The following is a 24,245-nucleotide window of genomic DNA, read 5'->3' as shown; positions in this document are numbered from 1 at the left end:
AGGCCTGTAACCAAAGCTAGTGGGCATCCTCTACATTTAGAGGAAAGAAGGTTTCACCAACAGCAGGTGAGCATTCTTTACTGTAAGAGCAGTAAAACTATGGAACTCTCTGCCTCATGATGTCACTAAACAAGTTCAAGGTAGGCCTGGATGCTTTCCTTGAAAACTATAATTCTACAAGTTATGGGCACTAGATTTCATGGGATAGGACGTTGATCCAGGGATTTACCCCGATTACCATTTTGAAGTCAGGAAGAAATTTTTCTCCCTTGAGGGGGCAATTGGCATCTGCCTCATGAGGGTTTTTTTCCTTCCTGTGGATCAACACAGTAGGGTTATATTGTAGCTTGAACTTTATGGACTCTTTGTCCATTTTCAACCTTTCAAATGTGTTACTATGACTCATTTTACAGATCAATGGTTAAAATTATGTCAAAAAATCAAAACAAGTGTGCAAGGATTATGACAATTACAAAGCACTTAGAAAATAGAAGCAATTCTCATTTTACCATCAATCACGCCACATTCACACATTGCTCGAATGCTGTACTTTGTCAGTCAGTTGTGTAAGCAATGTTTGTGCAGATAACCAGGGTCTCCAAATATGATAATAACGCACGGCTTGCCCCTCGTAAAATAGGTAATTCTATACATTTCTAAGTCAGTAACCACCAGTTTAATCCAGGAATCTATACAATATACAACTATACTTGGAGGGGACCAAGTCATTAAACAAGCCCAAAAGACTTCAGTTAAAACGCATGCATGTGTATAAGGGAATGGGAAAGATAGCTGATTAATAAACACACTATCTTGTAGGTTTTGCCAGCTCAAACTTTTGTTAGGTGGTAGGAAATGCAGAAGAGAGAAATTTTGCAGATGCTTTGCATTAGCAAAACTGCTTTCTTTAGTAGTTTGACCCCTTTCTCTCTCCATACTATTAATAGCTCGTTTCTGACCACTGCTTTCAGTTCTAAGAACGGTGGCCGGGCTGTGAAGCATTCTGGTGGCCTGGAGCCTCAGGGGCAGTAAGTATAGCTTTCATTCCCTCTCCCACTGAGAAAGAGGGAAAAGATGTGTATTTAGGGTACCCTAAGCTATTTAATGATAGTAATATCTAATTTTGGGGGGTTTGATTACAGGTCCATAATACCCTGTTAGATATTTAACCCCTTAAAGGGAATGTACTATCAGGCTTGGCCTGAAGCACTGGAAGTGGGCCAACCCACCCCCAGTGGGAGGAAACCCCCGTCCCTCTATGATTCGGCTCCATTGATGAAGTAGTGTCATAGAGGGGGCAGGGGTTTGCTCCCACTGGGGGTGGGTTGGCCCGCCTCCAGTGCTTTAGCCCAAGCCTGATGGTACATTCCCTTTAACGACATGGGGCGTACATTTACACCCCCGCAGCCTGGGCCTTGCTGCAAATGGGCATAAATGTACGCCCCACCAGGGTAACGGGCAATGGAGCGGGCTCAGAAGCTGAGCTCGCCCCGTAGCGGGTGAGGATCGGCCGCCCACCATTTACCACCGCAGCGTTTAAGTGTAAACACTGTAATGCAATAAGTCTAAATGCTGTGATTTAATATCGAGGAGCAGGCCAGTTCATACAACCAAAGGTCTATTGCTTGATATTCCTGCACATACTTTGTTACTAAACAAATGGCAGTTGTTTAAGAGAAAACAAGTAATACCTGTACACCGTGACTACATAGCATAACATAGTGTCTAAATATTCAAAATTTGCATACTATTTCTGTATAGAAGACCCTATATACAGACCAATATTACCCCTCTACAGTGACCATATAATAATAGATATAGACTCTGCAGACCGGCAAGGGATGTAATTGTGTTTGCCACAGGAGGGCGCAGAGGTCCTGCACTGCTCTATGTAGCCTGGTCTACAATGTAGCCTGGTAAGTAATGAAGCAGGGAAGTGCTTCCTTAAACTTTGGCTTTTACCTGCAAGCATGCTTGCAGTTGAAAGCAGTGATCACTAGCATTTGGGATCCAAGTCAATTGCCCAGGAATACAGGTGCTAGTGATATGCCGTAGTAGTCGACGATGCCTTTGCTAAGTGCCTGCCCTGTCTCACCCTTGACCCTCTTCACAAGGCTGTTGTACCTTCTCTCCCCCCCCCCCCCCCCCCCCCCAGAGTTGTTCACTGTTCCTTTTTCTCTCCATCCAGCCTGGGCTATCTTGAAGTCTTCTCCTGGGCATGAATCCTTTCTCCGGAACCTGGCACAGAAACATTTTAGGCTTCCTGCTCCAGCACATATAGTAGCTAGGCCCCTCTGTGCCCTGATATAGTTTTAAGGCCCCCTGTGCTCCCACATAATAGTTAGAAATGCTCTGTGCCCCTATAAAGTATAAGCTTATTTAAAACAGTCCCCATACATTAAAGGCCTCTCTCTTAGCATTCTCTATATAGTATAGGTACTCAATGCAGTCCCTATATAGTATAGGCCCTCTGAGCATTTCCCATATAGTATAGCCCCCTGCTGTGTAGCAGCCCCCATATAGAATAGTGCCCCCCATCCTGCATCCCCAGTCATAAGAATGATTGACAGTACAGGTAGCCAATGGCTTCTCATGCTGTCTATCCAGGCACCAATAAACAGCATGCCAATAAACAGCACCTGGCTGTGGCCCCCCAGCACCTGCCCGGTTCACCAGGTGGTGGTGCTCCCTTTTGATTTATGGGGTGTTGCGTCCTGTACCGGCCCTGCTGCTCTTCATGTACATATGTAGGACAGCACGTCCTGAAATATCACCTGAAGTGACAGGTACACTTAGGAGCTGAGTAAATCACTGCCGTGTCCTGTTTATTCTGTTTGTTCTGAAGCAATGTTGGCATAAGGCAAGTGTTCACATTCTTGTTACTGTACTTGGTCTCTTTAATGTTTAACTTGGGAATGAAGCTTGACTGATCTTGTGTTGGTGGGTGGAGCGTCTCTCCTGGAAACAGATCCTTTTGATAACTTGTGAAAGAATTGAACTGAGAACACTAAACATAATAGTGATGTAACGAGTAGAGCACAAAGTATCGGCTATTTTAATGAAGCTAAGCTCAGTTAAGAAAGTCGGAGCGTAGAATTCCATCATGGTAAGTTATCATTTAAATATATGGCACACACACATATATATAGTATAAAGAGATCATCTTTATCCATACGAGATTTGCTTAAATTAAATGTAAAAAACAATGTTGGATAAAACTGACTGAACTCCCTACATATCCATACACATATAAAGCATCACGTGTAAGAAAACATTTTTATTGCAATAAGGATTTATTATACAGTGTATTCACAGTCACTTTACATACACAAGATGTTGATATTTCTATTATACACTAGAACTAATTTAGTTAGAGTGACATTTAGCAAATGTTTTTCATGTGTTTGGAGTTTTATGTGTATATTTTCTCGATAGAAATCCAAACCTGCAGTGTGAATGTGTAGAAAGGATAAAATGTGCCGTGTAGGGATCTGTCACCGGGCTCATCAAGCAGGATCATTTCTTTGTCAATGATTCAGGTGAAGATTTTTTTCAGGACCATACTTGTTCAGGTTTTATCACCTGATGAAGAGTCCTATATGGTTCTAAAATGCATGGTTTTCAACTAAAGTACAGTGGGTGCCTTGGATTATGAGCATAATTCGTTCCGAGACCGTGCTTGTAATCCAAATCACTCTTAAACCAAAGCAAATTTTATCATAAGAAATAATTACAATGCAGACAGGTTCCACACTCCAAAAAATATATTTTTTTTTAATTCTGAATAACATGTAAAACAAATGAAACAAACATTTAAAAACAGCTGTATATGTCATATTATAAGTTACTGTACAGTAATGGAGAGGATGGGAAACACTAGGGCAGACAAGGACTGCAGGAAGCATGAAGGAATGAGCAGGACATATGTGGGCACATAAATCCATCACTCTCTGTCCGGGGAGATAGGGGTTACAGCTATGGAGAGATGACCTCCATAGTCCTGTCCCCTGATCAAACCCCAGCCCGAAGTGGATATGCTATGATTTGGAAGGTGAGGGAGACTTCCTGGGTCAGAGTACAGGGCTGTAGACTGTGCTATGCAGAAAATGCCCCTTTCCCACTTGCCCTACCACCCTGTACAGGGAGCTCTTAAACCAAAGCAATGCTCTTAAACCAAATTACAATTTTGATAAACTGTGAGCTCTTATTGCAAAACATTCTTAATCCATGTTACTCTTAAACCAAGGTACCACTGTATATCATATCGCACCAAAGAATTCACTTGCTTGATGTGCCTGCAACAGATCCTTACAGATCCTTGTTTTATCCTTGTTTCACAGCCTTCTTTCAATGATTGAACTTTATTTCAATGGTGTTTCAGCCAGCATGATAGTTTCTACCTACTTTATTTTTTATTTAACACTTTATTTTATTTTTCCAATTTTTTACATATTCAGATATATAATTGTATACATACAAAATTAATTCTCCATTTCCCCTATCCCTACCATCTCCCCGCCCCCCCCCCCCCCCCCCCGCCAAGAGTATAAAGATGACTCCCCAAATCACATTTTTAAAAACAAAATCCATATAAACATATGTACAAAAGGCAAAAGAAGGAATTAGTTGATAAGTCCACAGTGGAATAAACCACAGGAGCTGCACTAAAGGATTTCCCATTTGGAGCCATTTACAGTAGATCTCACATATTGAGTTTTAGTCTGAAACTTGGTTATTTTACAATTTGAACACGATTACAATGATAAAACTCTTTCATGGCAAGCCAAGTGGACTTGTTATGTGTAGTTTAGGAATTTCTGATGGATGAGGTGACTTTAATGCCTGAGTTTGGGTCTCTTGTGTAAACTAATGGTAAATTATTGGGAAGGGAGGACCCTATGATCTTATGCTCTTTTATTAGGTGCTAATTTTTCATCTACAGTATGTGATCAGGCATTTTAAACAACAAAGAACACCAATTTGTTTTGGCCACTCAGGAAAGAATTCTTGTCTTTTACTGTTTGCCCAAAGTGCAAAGTGCCTGAATCCCCCTGGATCCCCAATTGTATCAGATATTGGTTCATTTACTGCAAATTTGTCCCTATCTTTTGTCATCTCAAAGATACCAATCAAATAAATCAGATTTTGAAAATATTAAATGGAAATAAGATTACGTCTTGGCCACTATGGAAGTGAGTTTGGTAATAGAGATGAGGGAAGCAAATAAGAATTTGTTTCACGAGGTTAGCGAATATTGAGTCTGATTTGATAAAATTTGTGAATTGAATACAAACAAATCTTATTAAAACAGCCAAACTATAGTAGCTACAATAGTGAGACTATTACAGACTAGCCTTTTCTTTAACAGACGTTCTCGTAACAGTGTAAAAAAAAATGTCAATCAGACAGTCGATCATTCAATTTCTGCCATGGACAGCATTGGAACTTGGTGAATCAGCGGCCTAATATGAATTTTCTCCCAGGCCAGCAGTGAACATTGATGCATCAGCGGCAGAAAATCGGAAATCTTTCTAATAAAACATATAACACATTCCAATTCCCCTTCAAGTACCCTTTCACCTCCCCGTGTGTGGCAACCTTTGTCTCCATCACTCCCAAAAAACCTCCCCTACCGCTGACTCAGAATCCCGCCTGCGTCAGTGTCTCAGTATAATGTGTTCCACGCCGCTGCTCTCCGCTGAAGGAATTGACATATCGAAGAGCAGAGGTGTTCAACACATTACATTAGGACACAGGCAGGCAAGATTCTGAGCGGAATCTGCAGCGGGGGTTCCGCTTGGAATTTCTACCTGTTTTACTCAGTGTGAATGGGCCCCTAATGGTGCATTCACATGTCGCTCCAGGGATGCAGCGTAAAACCATCAGCAGATCTTTATACCAGTCAATACTATGTAGACTTTGGGAAATATGCAGTTTCAGTATTGAACTAGGTAGTTCTGCACTGAGCTTTATATTATCCGCCCATCATAGTACTGAAAGGTATCTGAAATACAGCTGCGCATCACTGAGGGTTTTACATAGCAGAAACTAAAAGGCAACCATTCATGGATGAATGCACTATAAGACAGGGTAACCTGCCTTTCAGGAACATATGGATGCTAGTAGTAGCTTAAGAGATTTCTTATCATTTGGACCGAAACCCTGACCCACTTTCTGGTCACATATTTTACAGATGATGGAATAGTTTTTTCTGCCACCAAGATAGAAGAACTGCCACACTGCTGATCGCAGTGGGTGGTTCTTCCTAGCAGGCGCACTAGTAGCCTCTTCTTGACTGCTGCTGCTGTGTTACACGTTGGGTGCCAGGGCCTCGCCTACATCTTTTGACTGCTGTTCTTTTCCTACCCCTTTTCCCTCCTGACCTACAGTCCTTAGATTGAACCGGATGCTGGGTTGATGACACAGACAGAGCTTCATCCTCTGATGATGACGCAGAGGATGTCATTTGTGGATGTGGATCCCACTTGGGGTCTCTGTCGTCATAACCTTCTTTATAATCTGGCACAAATGTGTCCTCTCCCAAGCTCAATTCCTTCATAGCCATGCAGTAAGATCCTGTACTTTGGCTATAAGCTGCTCCTGTCTGGCTCTTGTGGCTGCTCTGGGGTGTGTCAACTACAGCTGTCTGAACACTTTCTTGCTGCCTCTAAAAAGATTTCTTAAAGAGGTCCTCCACATCCAGTTTCTCAGGGTCTAGAGATTCTGCTAGGCTCAGCAGGAGCTCTCTTGCTGATGACACTGGCAACTGGAACTGGGTCTTAGACACCCAAACACCACTTCCACAAATCTGTATTTCACTGGGACCACCTTCTGTGCCACCTTGGCTGTTGACACTGGCCGTACCCTGAGAAGGGACAGATTTTTGGGGTATGTTTGGATATATTTCCTTTGTTTGTAAACTGAACTAAAGACATTTTTTTATTGGGATGTAAACTGTCTTAACACCTTGGAATAATGTGTTCCCAGCACACAGTGACTTGTTGTAATACAGAAACAAGAAACAAGTCAATCGTTATGCACAACCAGTGACTGACTTGCTATACTGCAGCCCCAGCAGCCAGTCACTTCTCAATCACAACCAGTGACTTGTCACAATGCAAAAGCAGCACCCAGTTAATTTGTTTACTGGATAGTGATGAGCAAGTACTAAAATGCTTGGGTGCTCGGTACTCCAGATGAATATTTCCTGATGTTCGGGTGCTCGTTTCGAGTAACGAACCCCATTGAAGTCAATGGGAAACTTGAGCATTTATGCAGGGGACCCAAGCTCAGAAACTCAGAAAATGATGGAAACACCACAGAAATGGACAGGAAACAGCAGGGGCAGCATGCATGGATGCCTCTGAGGCTGCCTAACCGCACCATTGCGCCAAATTCTTGGCAACAGCCTGGTGGTCAACCTCAAGGCAATAGTGCTGACCCAGACCAAGATGGGCAAGGCACATGCGACAAAGGTCAAAGGCCTGAAGGTCACTTCGAAGGTCAAAGGCCTTGGAGAGTGTTCCCCTGCCAGTGCCTAACAAGCTGACTGATCCCCTCCTCCCCCTTATTAACTGACTTTGTCTTTTTAATTTACTAGACTGACCAGGGCTGGGGCATGACACCCCCTGACTACTTTAGCAGTTGGGGAAATTTTCTGCAACCCCCCAAAGAGACAAAAGCATATGCACAAAAAGGTAGCACATCCCAAAAATACTTTAATATAACATTATCAGGAATACAAAATATACAAAAGATGTCATCCAATCAATTATGCAGGAGTAAAGTAATAAGGGAGACAAACCCCAAACACTACCCTACATTAAAAATACTTAAAATGTCAACATGAGACCTGCCGGTGTTCCAGCAAGGTCTAATCAACCACACTGACCCTGGACTGTATGAACAATATTATAATGCCTGAATAATATCCCCATAACATGTGACATAACCATAATGGTATATACATGAAATGAAAAAATTAGAACGATCACCATATACAGTCCTAAAAGATATGGAAAGTAGGTCAGAGTCATCCCACACGTTCCGCCGCCCAGCGGCTTCCTCAGGACACTGGCTGCACAGCTCTCTCAAAAATCTACCCACAATAAGCCCAAAATGAACCCTTCTATCCTCTCCACTCTGTGCCTATCTCTGTTCTTCTCTCTCTGTTCTTCTCTCACTGCCTGCTTTCACCTACTCCCCACTAAAAAGACTGCCGGCCTCCAGGAAACAAATCACCTTATATAGAGTGGGAGGTGCTGACATCAAAGTAGGGCTTGCAGCTGACTGGACTGTCAAAAGGGATTATGGATGATCCCTGGCTCCTGCCCAGTGACAGTACAGTAAACTAACATGTGCTGCCGCCGTAGCAAATTTTGCTAATTTTGTTAACGAATAGCTGTGAATTCTCTGTGCAAAACGAAGCAAATTGACAGCGTGATTTGAAGCAAATCTTGCTTCGCTCATCTCTGGTAACATTGCCCATAATGTCTAGCGACATTATGGGATTAAAGTTACCCTACCACCTAAACTTAAGACCAAGCAGGGTCTTGTATTGCACATGTCAGGTGTAAATACTGTATATTTGGGAGATAAGACCCGTTGATGTTTTGCTACACTGTCCAAACATCATCATGTGATTTGCAGCAAGTTCCTCTGTATTTCCATCTACCTATCCTGGTCAGGTAGCCAGACATTGTCCCAGATTGGGGTAAATTCCTCTACTTGAAAAACATGTCTTACTTTCCAGGGTGGAGAATTGTTTAATGAAAGTGTGGTGTCCCACCACGGGTATTGTTATTGGTTACACTCCTCACAAAATTCTGTATTTATTGTAAGTAAATGGTGATATAGTAGTAGTAATAAGGTTTCACCATGAAATGTCGCTGTTGTGAGTATGTGTACTTAGTTGTTGCACAGCTGAAGTATGAAAAGGGTTATTGTTTGCCTGTAAGTCACTAGGAACTGTCTGTGAACCTATGAGAGTATGTTCTTCTGTCTTATCATCTCTTACTTTACTTCTTTATGCACTCTTCACCCAGTCACAGCACACCTTACAGGGAGCTGTAGATAGGAAATCACGTGGGTAGAGGAAGTGTAGAGGTCTTTTGATGTTGGATGTTGTAGGGGAAGGACTCAAGCTAAAATGCTCCCTATAGTGGTCCCTTTGGGCCCTGGCCCTCTGCCAGGTCCCCAGTCTCCGTAAGAGTTGTTTGGTCATAGGACTCTGTAGAGACAAGACGCACCTAACTGTTTCTCTTCAAGACACCTTATTTAGCGCTATGCAGTGTTTAAACCCCTTATAGGAGAGGACAAGTCAGAGATCATCTCAGCCCATGCCTTTGACTTGGAGAGTCACAGTGCAGGACAGTATCCACAAAGGCAAAAAGCTAGGAACTGATCCAGATAGAGCAAAGTTGCTAGAAGCCTTTGAACTCTATCTCACAGCGCAGTTGTCAGCAGGAAATCCTCAGCATTCCACTCATCTCAGGTAACAGGGTCTGGGGCTTGTGTCCTCCACTAGGACGGGTCCCCCCAACACTGGTAGGGTAATAGGTGGTTCATTCTCTCTCAAGTATTCTCTCTCAAGTATTCAACTATTTCTACCTCATCCTCCAACATCCCGGCAGAGCACAGTACTACTTGGGTTGAGACTCTCACAATATCCTCTTCTCTGCTCCTGTGATTCTTCTTTATGCCTCTCAGCACGTGATTCTTTATGCCTCTCTGTGATTCTTTACTCTGCATAACACAGTATACACATACTCCTTGGGACATTTCTCCTTTCTGTGGGTGGCAGTGCCAATAGTCTGGGTGGGTCATTGCTCCACTCCGGATCACCGTGATAACAACCCAAGGGACCCCGTAGCAGCCTGTCAGGTCACTGACCACAGGGGAACAAAGTGTAACCGTCCCTCTAAAATAAAAGCAGGTGTTCCACCATACCTGTGTGCCCAACCGGCACTGGCACCACAACATAACACCCTAGGGTCCGGCTACATTTTGGCCAACCACCATAGAGCTAGCATCACACTCCACCACCAGTTAACAGCTGTTCCACCTCATACTAGCGCGGGGTTGGCTCACCACACAAGCTTTATATTTATGTACTTCCAGGGCCTCCAATAAGGAGTCAGTCGTTAGGAAATTATTCAGCTTTGCTCTTTTGGCATCTAGATTGGGTAAATCCCAGTCTTGTACAAGTTGCAGCTGTGAAGCCAGAAAGTATAGGTTGGTACCTGGCATCACCAAGTCCCCCTCACATCTTCCCCTTTTTAAGTCTTTCTAATTTAATAGGGGCCATTCTACCCTTCCAAACTAAATCTGGAAGAAATCAGCTATGTTTTTCTAAGCCTGGACAACCCCTTTAACTACTGAACCTCCATGCTTTATTGTATTCATTGTATCAATGCCAATAATACACTTGTTTTCATTTATATTTGCAGAATCCTGTGGATGCATGTCAGAACAGACCAAAGAAAGGCATATCAATTTACCAATCAGATGACTTTGACAGTGGGTTTCCAAGGTAACCAATATTCATTACGAGAATAATTTTGTTGCATTGTGAATATATGGAAGCATAATTCTAAATAGCATAAAAGTAAAATTAGCCAAGAATACAGAATCCTGTGTTCCCACAGAAGAATGTGAATATTCATGGCTTTCATTTTGCAATACAATAGGCACTTGAAGAATCATGCATTTTCAGTGTTGCCAACTCCTAATTATTATTAACCCCTTCGCGTCAGCAATCTGTATATATACGTTCCTATTGCACATGCCCCGTGCAGTAGGAATGTACATATACGTTCCTGACTTGAGGGGGCTTTGTGATGAGAACGGGATCGCTGCAGGGATAGCGATCCCGCTCTTATCTGACTGCAGCCCTGGAGGTTATGAGAGTCAGCTGCGATCCCGCAGCTGACCCCCATTAACCCCTTAGTGACCACCGAAACGGCGGTCACTAATGGGCCGGTGCCGCCGCTATATTTCATCTCCCCCCACCGTGAATCCACGGTGGGGGGGGAGATGAAATAAGTAAAATCAGACCCCAGACTAGCCCCCCCTAGTGCCCCGATCACTATCCCCACAGATCCAAGATGGCCGCCGCCATCACTGTGAACAGAGTATATCTGTTCACAGTGATCTCTTAGTAAAAATGAATGAAAACCCCATGCTCTCCGCCACCGGAGGTAGCGGAGAGCATGGGGCAGTGATCGGGAACCCCCCTGTGGGGTCCCGGTACAAGCGATCAGCGGTATATACTATATACCGCTGATCGCTTGTGCCATGTGCTCCCGACACTTTTTATCCCCTGTCACCATGAATGATTGGTGACAGGGGATAAAAAGTGATGTCCCCCCACCCCCCAAGTCGCCCCCCACCCCCCCTGTCACCCCCCGTCCCCCAGTCACTCCCCTACCCCTTATACATTACCTGATCCTGGAGCTCCTTCCTCTTCGGCATCCTGGCTGGTTATGAAGTGCGCATGCGCTCCACAACCAGCCAGCTCTGAAAATTTAAAGTGACAGAGACCAATTTGGTCTCTGTCACTGAACTATGATTACTGTGATAGAAAATATCACAGTAATCATAGTAATACAGCGAAAATGAATGTGTAAAGTACAAAAAGTGACAAACATACAAAAAAATAAAACACACACTTTTTATTATAGCAATAATTGCAGTTTACTCCCAAATTAACCACCCACCCGTAACCACCCCACGTTGCCCGTAACCACAGCAGGTTGCCTGTAACCACCCTAGATTGTCTGTAACCGCAGCAGGTTGTCCGTATTCACCCCAAGTTGCCCGTAACCACCCCAAGTTGCCTGTAACCACCCCAGGTTGCCTGTAACCACTCCAGATTGTCTGTAACTACCCCAGATTGTCCGTAACCACCCCAGATTGTCCATAACCACCCCACGTTGCTTCTAACCACAGCAGGTTGCCTATAACCACACCAGATTGTCTGTAACCACAGCAGGTTGTCCGTATCCACCCCACGTTGCACGTAACCACCCCAGGTTGCCTCTAACCACCCCAGGTTGCCGTAACCACAGAAGATTGCCTGTGACCACCCCATGTTGCCCGTAACCACCCCAGGTTGCCTCTAACCACCCCAGGTTGCCGTAACCACAGCAGGTTGCCTGTGACCACCCCATGTTGACCGTATCCACCCCAGATTACCCGTAACCACCCCAGATTACCCGTAACCACCTCAGACTGCCCGTAACCACCTCTAGATTACACGGAACCACCCCAGACTGTCCGTAACCACCCCACATTACCTGTAATCTAATTTTTTTTATTTTATTTTAGCAACTGCGCTATTCTAATAACTATTACTAGCTGCGGTTTTGCTCCAGCAAATTGGTGCTCCTTCCCTTCTGAGCCCTGCTGCGTGCCCATACAGTGGTTTATGCCCACTTATGGGGTACCATTGTACTCAGGAGAGCCTGCGTTACAGATTTTGGGGTACATTTTTTCTCCTGTTCCTTGTGAAATTTAGAAATTTCAAACTAAACCAACATATTATTGGAAAAATTCAAATTTTTCATTTTTACTGGCAAATTTTGAATACTTTCCTCTAATACCTGTGGGGCCAAAATGCTCATCCTACCCCAAGATGAATTCTTTGAGGGGTGTACTTTCCGAAATGGGGTGACTTTTGGGGGGGGTTCTATTCTCTAGACACTACAGGGGCTCTGAAAACGCACCTGGCGCTCAGAAACGTCTTCAGAAAAATCTGCACGGAAAATGCTAATTGGCACTCCTTTCCTTCTGAGCCCTCTTGTGTGCCCATACAGTGGTTTATACCCACATATTGGGTACCGTTCTACTCAGGAGAACCTGCGTTACAGATTTTGGGGTGAATTTTCTCTCCTGTTCCTCGTGAAATTGAGAAATTTCAAACTAAAGGAACATATTATTGGAAAAATTCGAGTTTTTCATTTTTACTGTCTACTTTTGAATACTTTCCTCTAATACCTGTGGGGTCAAAATGCTCACCACACACCAAGATGAATTCTTTGAGGGGTGCACTTTCCAAAATGGGGTGACTTATGGCGAGATTTTACTCCGCTGGCACTACAGGGGCACTGCAAACGCACCTGGCGCTCAGAAACTTCTTCAGCAAAATCTGCATTGAAAAAGCTAATTGGCGCTCCTTTCCTTCTGAGCCCTGCTGTGTACCCATGCAGTGGTTTATGCCCACATATGAGGTACCTTTTTACTCAGGAGAACCTGCTTTACAAATTTTGGGGTACTTTTTTTCTCTTGTTCTTAGTGAAATTGAGAAATTTCAAACTAAACGAACATATTATTGGAAAAAATTCGAGTTTTTCATTTTTACTGTCTAATTTTGAATACTTTCCTCTTAACACCTGTGGGGTCAAAATGCTCATCCTACCCCAAGATGAATTTTTTGAGGGGTGTACTTTCCAAAATGGGGTGACGTATGGGGGTTTTTCTCTCTGCTGACACTACAGGGGCTCTGCAAATGCACCTGGCGCTCGGAAACTTCTTCAGCAAAATCTGCAATGGAAAAGCTAATTGGCGCTCCCTTCCTTCTGAGCCCTGCTGTGTGCCCATACAGTGGTTTATGCCCACATATGGGGAACCGTAGTACTCAAGAGAACCTGCGTTACAAATTTTGGGGTGCTTTTTCTCTCATGTTCCTTTTGAAAATGAGAAACTTTAATCTAAACGTATATATTATTGGAAAATTTTAATTTTTCCTTTTTTTACGGCTGGGGCTGCGTTCACACTACGTATATTTCAGTCCGTATATCTCAGTCAGTATTGCAACCAAAACCAGGAGTGGATTAAAAACACAGAAAGGATCTGTTCACACAATGGTGAAATTGAGTGGATGGCCGCCATATAACAGTAAATAACTGCCATTATTTCAATATAACAGCCGTTGTTCTAAAATACCAGCAAATATTTGCCATTAAATGGCGGCCGTCCACTCAATTTCAACATTGTGTGAACAGATCCTTTCTGTGTTTTTAATCCACTCCTGGTTTTGGTTGCAATACTGACTGAAATATACGAACTGAAATATACATATACTGACTGAAATATACGTAGTGTGAACGCAGCCTAAGGGCCCTATTCCACCGGACGATTATCGTTAGCATAATCGCTAACGATTAACGATCTCAAACGACCGCTATTGCGAAAGACCTGAAAACGTTCACTCATTTCCATGGAACGATAATCGTTACTTATGATCGTAATTGCGATCGTTTCTTCTTCCGTATTTCTTCGCTATTGCGTTCGTATCTATTGCGAACGACCGAACGATATCTTATTCAATGCGAACGATTTGCGAACGTTTTGCGAACGAGCAACGATAAAAATAGGTCCAGGTCTTATAAAGCGATCAACGATTTCTCGTTCGGTCGTTAATCGTTACTGCATTTCAACTGAACGATTATCGTTTAGATTCGAACGATTTAACGATAATCTGAACGATAATCGTCCGGTGGAATAGGGCCCTAATGGTGAATACTTTCCTCCAGCCCCTGTAGGGTTAAAATGCTCATTATACCCCTAGATTAATTCTTTAAGGTGTCTAGTTTCCAAAATGGGGTCACTTATGGGGGTTTCGAATATACAAACCTCCTTAATCAACTTAAAAAAAGAACTGGTCCCTAAAAAAATCAGTTTTGGAAACTTTCCCGAAATTGTGGTAATTTGCTGATAAATTTCTAAGCCCTGTAACACCCTAAAAAAGTAAAATATGTTTATGAAATGAAGCCAGAATAAAGAGGACATATCGGTAATGTGACTTAGTAACCAATTTATGTGATTCGACTTTCTTTTTTTAGAAGCAGAGAATTTCAAAGTTCATAAAATGCTAATTTTTTCAATTTTTCATGATATTTTGATGTTTTTCACAAAAACACACAAAGTAGTGACCAAATTTTGCCACTAATATAAAGTGCCATATGTGACGAAAAAACAATCTCAGAATCGCTAGCATACGTTAAAGCATCACTGAGCTATAAGAGCATAAAGTGAGACAGGTCAGATTTTGAAAAGTGAGCCTGGTCTTTTAGGTGCAAATAGGCTTGGTCTTGAAGGGGTTAAGCAGTGTTCTCCAAGTATTGACTTTGTTTTTAGCTGTGTTTATAGGGATTTTTACCATTGTTAAGCTTTGGCACTGTATTAATATTACTAACCATTATTTGACACAAAGGTAATGTCCGAAATATACTTGATTTATGTAAAATTGGACTAAAAATGTTATACAGGCACAAAAAAAGTTTATATTTGGGTAGGGTGGCATGAAAGTAGAAAAAGACATACTCACATACCTTTGTCTAATGCAGCTCCCAGTGTGACATCATCTGATCACCTGCTCATTACTGTTTCCTATTTCCAAGAAGGACTTGTTACAGCAGTGACAGCCCAACAGTATATATGTCATGGTGGGGGGTTCATGGGAGGCAGTGTGTGAAGAAGGAAAGTCCGTGATCTAGGGTCTTATAGGGGCTATCCTAAGCACTAGAGATGAGTGAACCTCGAGCATGCTCGAGTCGATCCGAACCCGAACTTTCGGCATTTGATTAGCGGTGGCTGCTGAACTTGGATAAAGCCCTAAGGCTATGTGTAAATCATGGATATAGTCATTAGCTGTGTCCATGTTTTCCAGACAACCTTAGAGCTTTATCCAAGTTCAGCAGCCCCAGCTAATCAAATACCGAACATTTGGGTTCGGATCGACCCGAACCCGGTTCGCTCATCTCTACTAAGCACATGATTGGCTGCTGTTCTATTTACTGTCTATAGGAATTCCAAAAATAGTTGGAAGTAGCTGGAATATTACATGGCTATCTAATGCTCCCAAATTTGATCAAATGTTTTCCAGTTCATATATTGAAAATCCAATTTTGAGTCACACAAAGAGTATATGGAGCATAGGCCAAGAGTATATCCTTCCTCTCCATTCAATCAGGGGATAAATTGACCTCTGTTCTGCTCTTGTTTCAATTGTGGGATGATCCCTTTTGGGGCAATTTTTTTTTGTAGTTATGTCCCTGCTGTGATCTCTATCATCACCATGAGGCTCTATTATACTTAAATTCTGATATTTAAAGTTTTGGACAGCACAGTAGGTACAGCATTCGAGGCTCACCGAGCAAAAGCAGGCACAGGACTGGTGGTATAAAGTAACAGAAAAAATAAAGCAAAGTCAGGTTATTGTAACATGTAACATGACCATGAAGTGTGAATGATCTTAGGAATGAGGTGTATGGTACTGAACAATGCAAGGTTGCAACCGGTCAGAAAATTAGTCACACTCCACTAGGAGGCCACACCCCTTTTCAACACCAACAAAAAGAGTAAAATTACAGGGTACAAAAAGAGAGTGCCGGCCACCCTCTTCAGCGTCATCAGATGCTCAGCCGCGATTGGCTGAAAAACTGAAGAAAAAAAATGCATGACTGGACCTACACGTTTCGCGCAGTAGCGCCTAATCATGGTCTAGAGGCAATGAGTAAAGTTATGAAGTTACGAGAAATTTCACAGCACTGGATATAAGTTTTCCAGGCTCCCGGGGAGGAGCGGCAGAGTGACAGTGAGAAGGCAGCAGGCTAATAAGCAGATTTCCAAGATAATGAAGTGCATCGCTTCATTATTAGTGTAAATTCGCTCATTTCTACTAGCAATCAACGATCACTGCAGAGGCTGCCACAGCAGTTGTTAAGAATATACAGTACAAGAGGGGGAACAGGACTCTATCCTGTATAGCGCTGTGTGGCAGGACCAGAACATAGCAGGGTATCAGGAATGGCAGTTCCCGACACATACTGCTGTTAGTCAACGGGAGCTAGTAAAAAGTTATAATCTTCTTAAAGTGACCCTGTAAATGTGAAATAAAGAAAGTTTGCAATTTACATTTATTTATCTTTTTAGTTATCATGGAAAATACAGCACTTCTTGTGTTTAGACTCTTTTTTTCCCCAAAGTGTCTAAACATAAGAAGTCCAGTGTTTCCCAGGTCATCTGCTCTCACAGAAAAGGCAGTCATGTGACTAAAAGACTAAAAAGCTGCCTTCAGGTAAGTTCAGTTTTGTTTTATAGCACAATAAAAAAAAGGAATGTAAATAGCAAACTTGCTTTATATCACATCTACCGTTGATTTAAAGTTTGAAAGTTATAATGACAGTGACATTTTAAATAAAATTATATTTCAAAGTAATAAAAGCAATTTATTGGCAAAAAAAAAAACAAACACTTTAAACTAAGCCTAAAAAACTGCTGTTTTTAGCTGTTTTTTTTTTTGGGGGGGGGGGATTTTTAAATTTTAATACATGCCCCAAATTACATACCAAAATATAGGTTGTGGCTGTAAAATTAATCCCTTCTAGATCCATGATGTACTGTTACATCATGGGTCAAGTGAGAGTGTATGGCAAAGTGATTAAAAAGTCACATCTGTGGCAAAGTGGTACTAATATAAACTACGTATCATGAAAAATATGAGGCAAATATAATTTGCAAGAGTGGGCAGCAGTAATATGTTACGTGAGCTCACATGCTCATTTGAACCATATAATAGCACTGGTCCATACCTGGTGCCAGTACCGGTGTATTTATTATATGTGTTTTTAAATTTTACTTTCGGTCTGGTAAATAAAGATGTACATTTTTGATCATTTACATCACTGGTAATGTACAAGCTCCTCCATTTTTAAATTTTGTATTATAGGGCAAATATTGTGTCTTCACACGGCTCTGTAGGTGGAAAAATTGAAAAGGATATAGTGATGATCAGATTTTTGAAGGTTTTTATTTTTTAAAATGGTAAAACAAAACAAAAATGATCTAAATATGGCATTATTAGGATCATACTGGCCCCTTGGCCCCTTAGAATTAATATAGCATGTCAGTTTTAACATTCTATAAAAAAGAAATGACTGTATTTTCCTGCGTATAAGACTACTTTTGAACCCAGGAAAATCTTTTCAAGAGTCAGGGGTCGTCTTATATACCAGGTGTCATCTTATGAGGCGGATGCTTAAAAACTTCAGAACTGGGCTGGAGAATCTGTGGTTGCAGCATAAGCTGGGGGGAGCTCAAAAACGGCCACATCCCCACTGTAATCTGCAACCATATGAAGGGCAGAGTAAGCTGCAGGCGTTCGGGTATGAAAAGAAAAGGACACCTCATTCACCTGTCTTGCCGGCCCTTGTATCCTACCGGTATTACTGTGCCTCCTTCTCTGCCTCTCAGATATCGCTGTTGTCTAATGTTTTTAAACTTTTTTTTATTTGATGTGCTTTGGAAGAGGCGTAGTCCATATTTTAACTGGAAAAGTTGGGGGTCGTCTTATATGCCGGAAAATATGGTATTTACCTACAAAATTGCTTAATTTCTTTTCTTTTTTTTTTAACTCTGCCCTACCAATAAATATTTCTCACTTTGTAATACATTATCTTCTAAATAGAGGGGTGCCAGTAAAAAGTTTTACTTGTCAGTGTAGAAATTAAAACATTATAGATTTTGTAAGGTGAGGAGGAGTCAAACTTAAAGCTTTAGTAAAACTAAAAACTTTTATTTTTACCTTTGCTACTTGCTGCTGGCACAGTCCTTTTTTTGAAACGCCACTCGATTGCCATGCTCTGCTCCAGTCTTTTTCCAAGCCCCGGCTTGGAGCACCGGGGGCTGGCCAGAACTCCAAGCTGGGCCACTGACTGATGCCAAACGTGGGAACTGGGCGGTGTTTCAAAAAAAGGATCTGGGATCCCTGCACCGGCGCTGAGCAGATAAGGTAAAAAGAAAAAAAACATGTACCTGATTAAGTTTAATTCAGGGTTCAGGAAAGGGGTTAAAATGTATAACCACAAAAGACGTTTTATCAATGAATTTTTTTGTAGCATTATGAGCTGTTAGGCTGTGTTCCCACAATGCATTTTTTTTATCTGTTTGTGGCCAAGTAACAGCCTTTATTTCATAAGTACAGACGTTGTAAGTACAATAATTTAAAAAAGACATTGTGGTAAGTAAAGGAGCCATTTGTGAGCCCATTTAAATTCCCAAAAATTGCCCTAAAACAGCGTGTGCAGATTGCCTTAATTTTTAAAAAAATAATTGAAAGGCTGGTGAGAATGATCATCCTGTTCAAACTAGCACCTGGGCTTCTGTTTTATAATCTGAGCCTCGAGGACTTTGATGAATGTCATTGGTATCCATTGGGTTTTTATTATTTTTTTTACAGGGTGAAACAATTATATACTATAATTCATACCATCAAAAAGCAAGAGAAACTTGATTTTTTTGTAGTGTTTCATTGTCCTTGTGTCAGGACAGGAGGCATGAGACAAGACTAGACAGTGGGCCCTGAAGCTGAACCCACCCACTGTCCCTACCTACTTGCCTCAGTCGGCCCTAAGCGGCCGCAGACGACGTCTTACACTAAATAAGTGTAACACTGAACAAGACAGACAGACAAACACAATATGGGAGAGTCGACAAGTCAAGTCAGTGCCAAACGGACAACGTAGTACAAAATCAGGAAGCAAACAGATAGTGAAAAGGTCGGGCGGGAGATCAGGTAACAAGTAGCAAACAGAGGGGTTAAATACAACAGGAAGAAAGGACAGCGCTCATCAAAAAAAAAAGTTAACTTACCCAGTGTATGTGGGTATAGGGTTATACAGAACCCACCCACAAAACCTAATATCCACAGACAACTTTGATATTAGTCTCTGTTCAAGATGAACATCCAGTAAGAGGGTGCTCCTCAGAGATCCGGAGAAACAATGTACGCCGGCAAGATAAGTATTCAAAACAATAAAAAAACAGCGCTCAGAGACTCAACACTATAGACAAACTCATGCATAAAGGAGGGATGCAAATCCTTTGAACTTACTCCACTGTGGGGGACAGGCTGGGATTAGACCGATCCCCCTCCTGGACGCATGTAGATATTATTAACCCAGTCGTGGATCTTGATAAGTTTTATCCATAAGGATCTTTATTCCAAAGGCAACGTGTTTCGGCAAATAAAATCCTACCTTACTCAAGCATAACAAATAATATGTACAGTGATGTATTTATATTACAAGCATATACTCACATATCCAGACGAGGAGGAGCGAAGCTGCAGCGATCAAGGCTAGCAGTGAGCAGTGTAACTCCTGCATTACCAGGAGGCTGAAAGGAAAGCAGGTGTGTCAGACAAAAAGTAAAAACTGGCCCAGTTTACACCAGGCTCACTGCACATTCCTGACACCTTGCATGGCATTTCTAGTAGATGTCTCAACGTCTTTTTTTCTGCAAAATAATGGCCGTTATTTGATAAAGAAGCCCGTAAATAATGTCCATAAACATTATTGATAGCCGTCATTGTAAAATAACAGCCGTCATTCTTAACCCCTTAGCGACCCATGACGTATCTGATACGTCATGGTGCCGCGGGGGGTGTTCAGAGCGGGGTCCCGCCGGGACCCCGCTCTGAACGGCGCTGATCCCGGCTGACATGTGCAGCCGGGCAGTGCCTCTGTTAGCCGGCGCGGGTCCCGTTGCCGCGCCAGCTAATTAAGCACTTCAATGCAGCTGTCAATCCTGACAGCTGCATTGAAGTGCTTTATGCACACTATCCCTGGTGTCTAGCGGGTCGGATCTCCCCCCCGCGATGCGATCGCGGGGGGGAGATCCGTTCTTCTGCCCGTGCCGGGCCTCAGCGTCGGAATGACGCTGATCCCGGCTCGGCAATAGATTGCTATGGCCTGCAGCAGGCCATAGCAATCTATGACCGATCTCATGGATCTTTGCTGTGTATATACACAGCATTGATCTCTATGAGAGATCAGTGCTGTCTATATACAAGCCCCCCAGGGGGGCTTCTAGTCCATGTAAAAAAAAAAAGTAAAAAAGTGTTTTTATTAATAAAAAATCCCCTCCCCTAATAAAAGTCCAAATCACCCCCCTTTTCCCATTTTATAAATATAAATTAATAAATAAACAAATAAATAAACATATTTAGTATCGCCGCACACGTAATCGCCCGAACTATTAATTAATCACATTCCTGATCTCGCACGGTAAACGGCGTCAGCGCAATAAAATTCCAAAGTGCAAAATTGCGCATTTTTGGTCGCATCAAATCCAGAAAAAATGTAATAAAAAGTGATCAAAAAGTCATATATGCGCAATCAAGGTACCGATAGAAAGAACACATCATGGCGCAAAAAATGACACCTCACACAGCCTCATAGACCAAAGGATAAAAGCGCTATAAGCCTGGGAATGGAGCGATTTTAAGGAACGTATATTTGTTAACAACGGTTTGAATTTTTTACAGGTCATCCGATACAATATAAGTTATACATGTTATATATCATAGTAATCGTAACGACTTGAGGAACATGCATAACAAGTCAGTTTTACCATGGGACGAACGGCGTAAATGCAAAACTCCCCGAAATCAAAACAAATTAGTTTTTTTTTCAATTTGACAGCGCAAATGATTTTTTTCCGGTTTCGCAGCATATGTTATGGAAAAATAATGCCTGTCATTACAAAGTACAATTGGTTTCGCAAAAAATAAGCGCTCATATACGTCTCTAGGTGAAAAAATGCAAGCGCTGTTGACTTTTAAACTTAAAATGGAATAAGCAAAAGCGCAAAAACGAAAATTGGCTTTGACCTTAAGGGGTTAAATAACAGCCGTTATTTTGTGTTATTTTAAATATATATATATATTTTTTTTACTTTAAGTTCCAACACATCTTCATGTTATGGACTTTATGAGAAGGAGCTGAAAAATGAATTAATTAGATCTGAAAAACGAAGATCAGCTCTGGCAGACAGCCTTAGGAATGCACAGAATGCTATAGAATATCAGAAGAACTGCTTAGAACTGCAAGACCAACATATTATCAGCAGTAAATCGACACTTGAAAGTTTGCTGATGAGACAGGAGGTATGTTTCTGAGAAAAGCAACAAACATCAATATAATAGCAGTTACTATGAATTTGAAGGTTCTCCTTTGTCTATTGCACTTTACCTACCTACCTTTATCTTCTGTATATACACACACAGTCACACATAGCAGTGATACCATGGAATAACAATTTCCAAGGAAAAGTATGCCTTCCCCAATAAAGCAGTTCCACTTCCATCTAAAACTTTACTGTAGGAACTACATATCTAGTGATAATTTGCTAAATTGTTCTGCATTCTATATAGATAGATAAGCTTCCCACTGTCAGCAAATCCATACATTAGCTTGGATATGTTACTGTAGTCAAACCATTTCAGTGATTTCAACTGTAAAATAATGCACTTTGGAAGAAGAAATTCTTCCTGATTAGGTTCCTAAATTGATATTAAAGAGTCACTGCCGTTTGTTTTTTTGCAGAAATCAATAGTACAGGCAATTTTAAGAAACTTTGTAATTGGGTTTATTAGGCAAATATGTGATTATCTGCATTCAACAAGACTTTCCCCAGGATCCCCCTCACTTCTCTCTCTCATTCACTGCTCATTATCAGGAAATCACAACTCTTTTACATCAGTCGAGTCCTGTTTAACCTATGGAGAGGGGAGGGGGGAGGAGGGAGATTTTGATTTCTGCACACAAAAAAATTCTAACGACAGTGACACTTCAAGAGATCTTGCAATCTTTTAAATTTAACATAACCACTAACATGTGAAAAATATATGTGTGTGTGTGTATATATATATATATGAATATAATATATGGTGTTTAAAGGGGTATCCTGCTAATAACTTTTTTATATGTTGCTGCCTATGGTGAGACTAGCAATTCATTCCATACTTATTATATATTCAGTCTCATTCCCCTAGTTCTGAGCTTATGCTTTCTGCTGCAGACAAAAAAACTGTGTATGAGATTTCCTCAATGTCTTCCCCCTCTCTTAAACATGTCCCTTTCTGCAACTTTGTAGCAAATTTGTACAAAGTACTGTACTGCAACTCTAGGTCATTTGGCCACTAAGCATTTTAACTTATCTACCCAAGAAAAAGACATACTGCCAACCAGCCCAAGCCAATGCTCCTGACTCTGACAGGCTGACTTCAACTCTACCCCGGGCTAGGAGCTCTGTATGACTAAAGGCTCTGCTTGGATCCTTAATTGCAGAATTTATTCAAATAAAAAAAAATTAAAGTGTACGTGTTATAAAAAAAACTTTGACATGGCATAGAGACATGTCTAAAGTTTTGATCAGTTCGGGTCTGAGTGTTAAGACCTGTACGAGCCTGGAGAAGTCTGTATGAGCAGGACATGCTGCCTGTACGAGCAGGACGTGCTGCAGAATGCGCTACAGTCGTCTCCCCACTCGTTCTCACAATTAGTTCAGGTCTGAACACTCAGACCCAGACCAATCAAAACTTTTAACATGTCTCTATGACATGTCAAAATGTCTTTATAATGACAGTTACACATTGAGCACAATTTTGTTGTCCATTTAAAAGGTCTGTCAGGCTCCGTTGACCTTAGTTTAAGCTTTATTCGCCACTGCTGTACAGAATCTGCAACAGAGGCCTTAAAATGACACAGAAGATGGGATTCTAGCATTAATCACACCTTTTTAAGAGGCCCTTTCATCTGGCACCTTTATAGAAAGTGCAAACATTCCTAATAGATGGAATGTAACCTCTTTTTTCTCTCCAACAATCCAGCAACCTGCACCAACATTACACAGACATTGTCAATTGGGAAACCTACAAACAGGGCTGCATCTGGCCTGGAATATGGAATAAAATGTTGTCATGTTTTTAAATAGTTAAAGCTAAAAGTGAACATACATGAATAAGAGAAACAGGCTGAGCTGCAATGCACAACATAGCCGGTGACGTTAAAGGGAAATTGACACACTGATTTGTATCTATCCGTGCTGCCAGTTTCCCATTGCTGATCACAAGAGCAGTGCCTACGTACCTTCCACCCTACTCTGTGATCTGACGTTTTCCTAAAAAACGTTCTTTATCCCTAGGCTGACAGTGTCACAGAGGTGTGTCTGTGACGCTGTCTGTGTCCACCCTGCGGGTACTCTGCCTCCCCCGCTCTCTGGCCAAAGCGCTATCTTCCTCCTGCTATTATGGATTCTGGAGGAGGCGGGCAACAGCCTGAAGATACTGCATCATCTGGACAGCTGGAGGCTTTCCAGGGCAGCTTCTCACAGTGTCAGCAGGGTTAAAAAATATTTTTGGGGAAGACGCTGGATCACAGAGCTGGGTAGAAGGTACATAG

At 41.9% G+C, this 24,245-nt stretch overlaps 1 protein-coding gene across 1 annotated transcript in view; it reads left to right on the top strand.

Annotated features, from left to right (window-relative positions):
* The first annotated feature begins 2,987 nt into the window (after positions 1-2,987).
* The window catches only part of LOC138797667 (girdin-like), a 53,718-nt gene continuing 32,460 nt past the window's right edge, over positions 2,988-24,245 (top strand). The window contains exons 1-3 of the mRNA XM_069978120.1: positions 2,988-3,106; positions 10,449-10,531; positions 21,745-21,949. Coding sequence (XP_069834221.1) covers positions 3,104-3,106; positions 10,449-10,531; positions 21,745-21,949 — 291 coding nt within the window. The 5' untranslated portion in view covers positions 2,988-3,103. The remainder of the gene's footprint in view (positions 3,107-10,448; positions 10,532-21,744; positions 21,950-24,245) is intronic.

This window comes from Dendropsophus ebraccatus, chromosome 7 (genome assembly GCF_027789765.1).
Source record: "Dendropsophus ebraccatus isolate aDenEbr1 chromosome 7, aDenEbr1.pat, whole genome shotgun sequence".
NCBI classification, from domain to species: Eukaryota; Metazoa; Chordata; class Amphibia; order Anura; family Hylidae; genus Dendropsophus; species Dendropsophus ebraccatus.
Note: the sequence above shows the minus strand (reverse complement) of the source record. Positions and strands in the feature narration are given on the sequence as shown.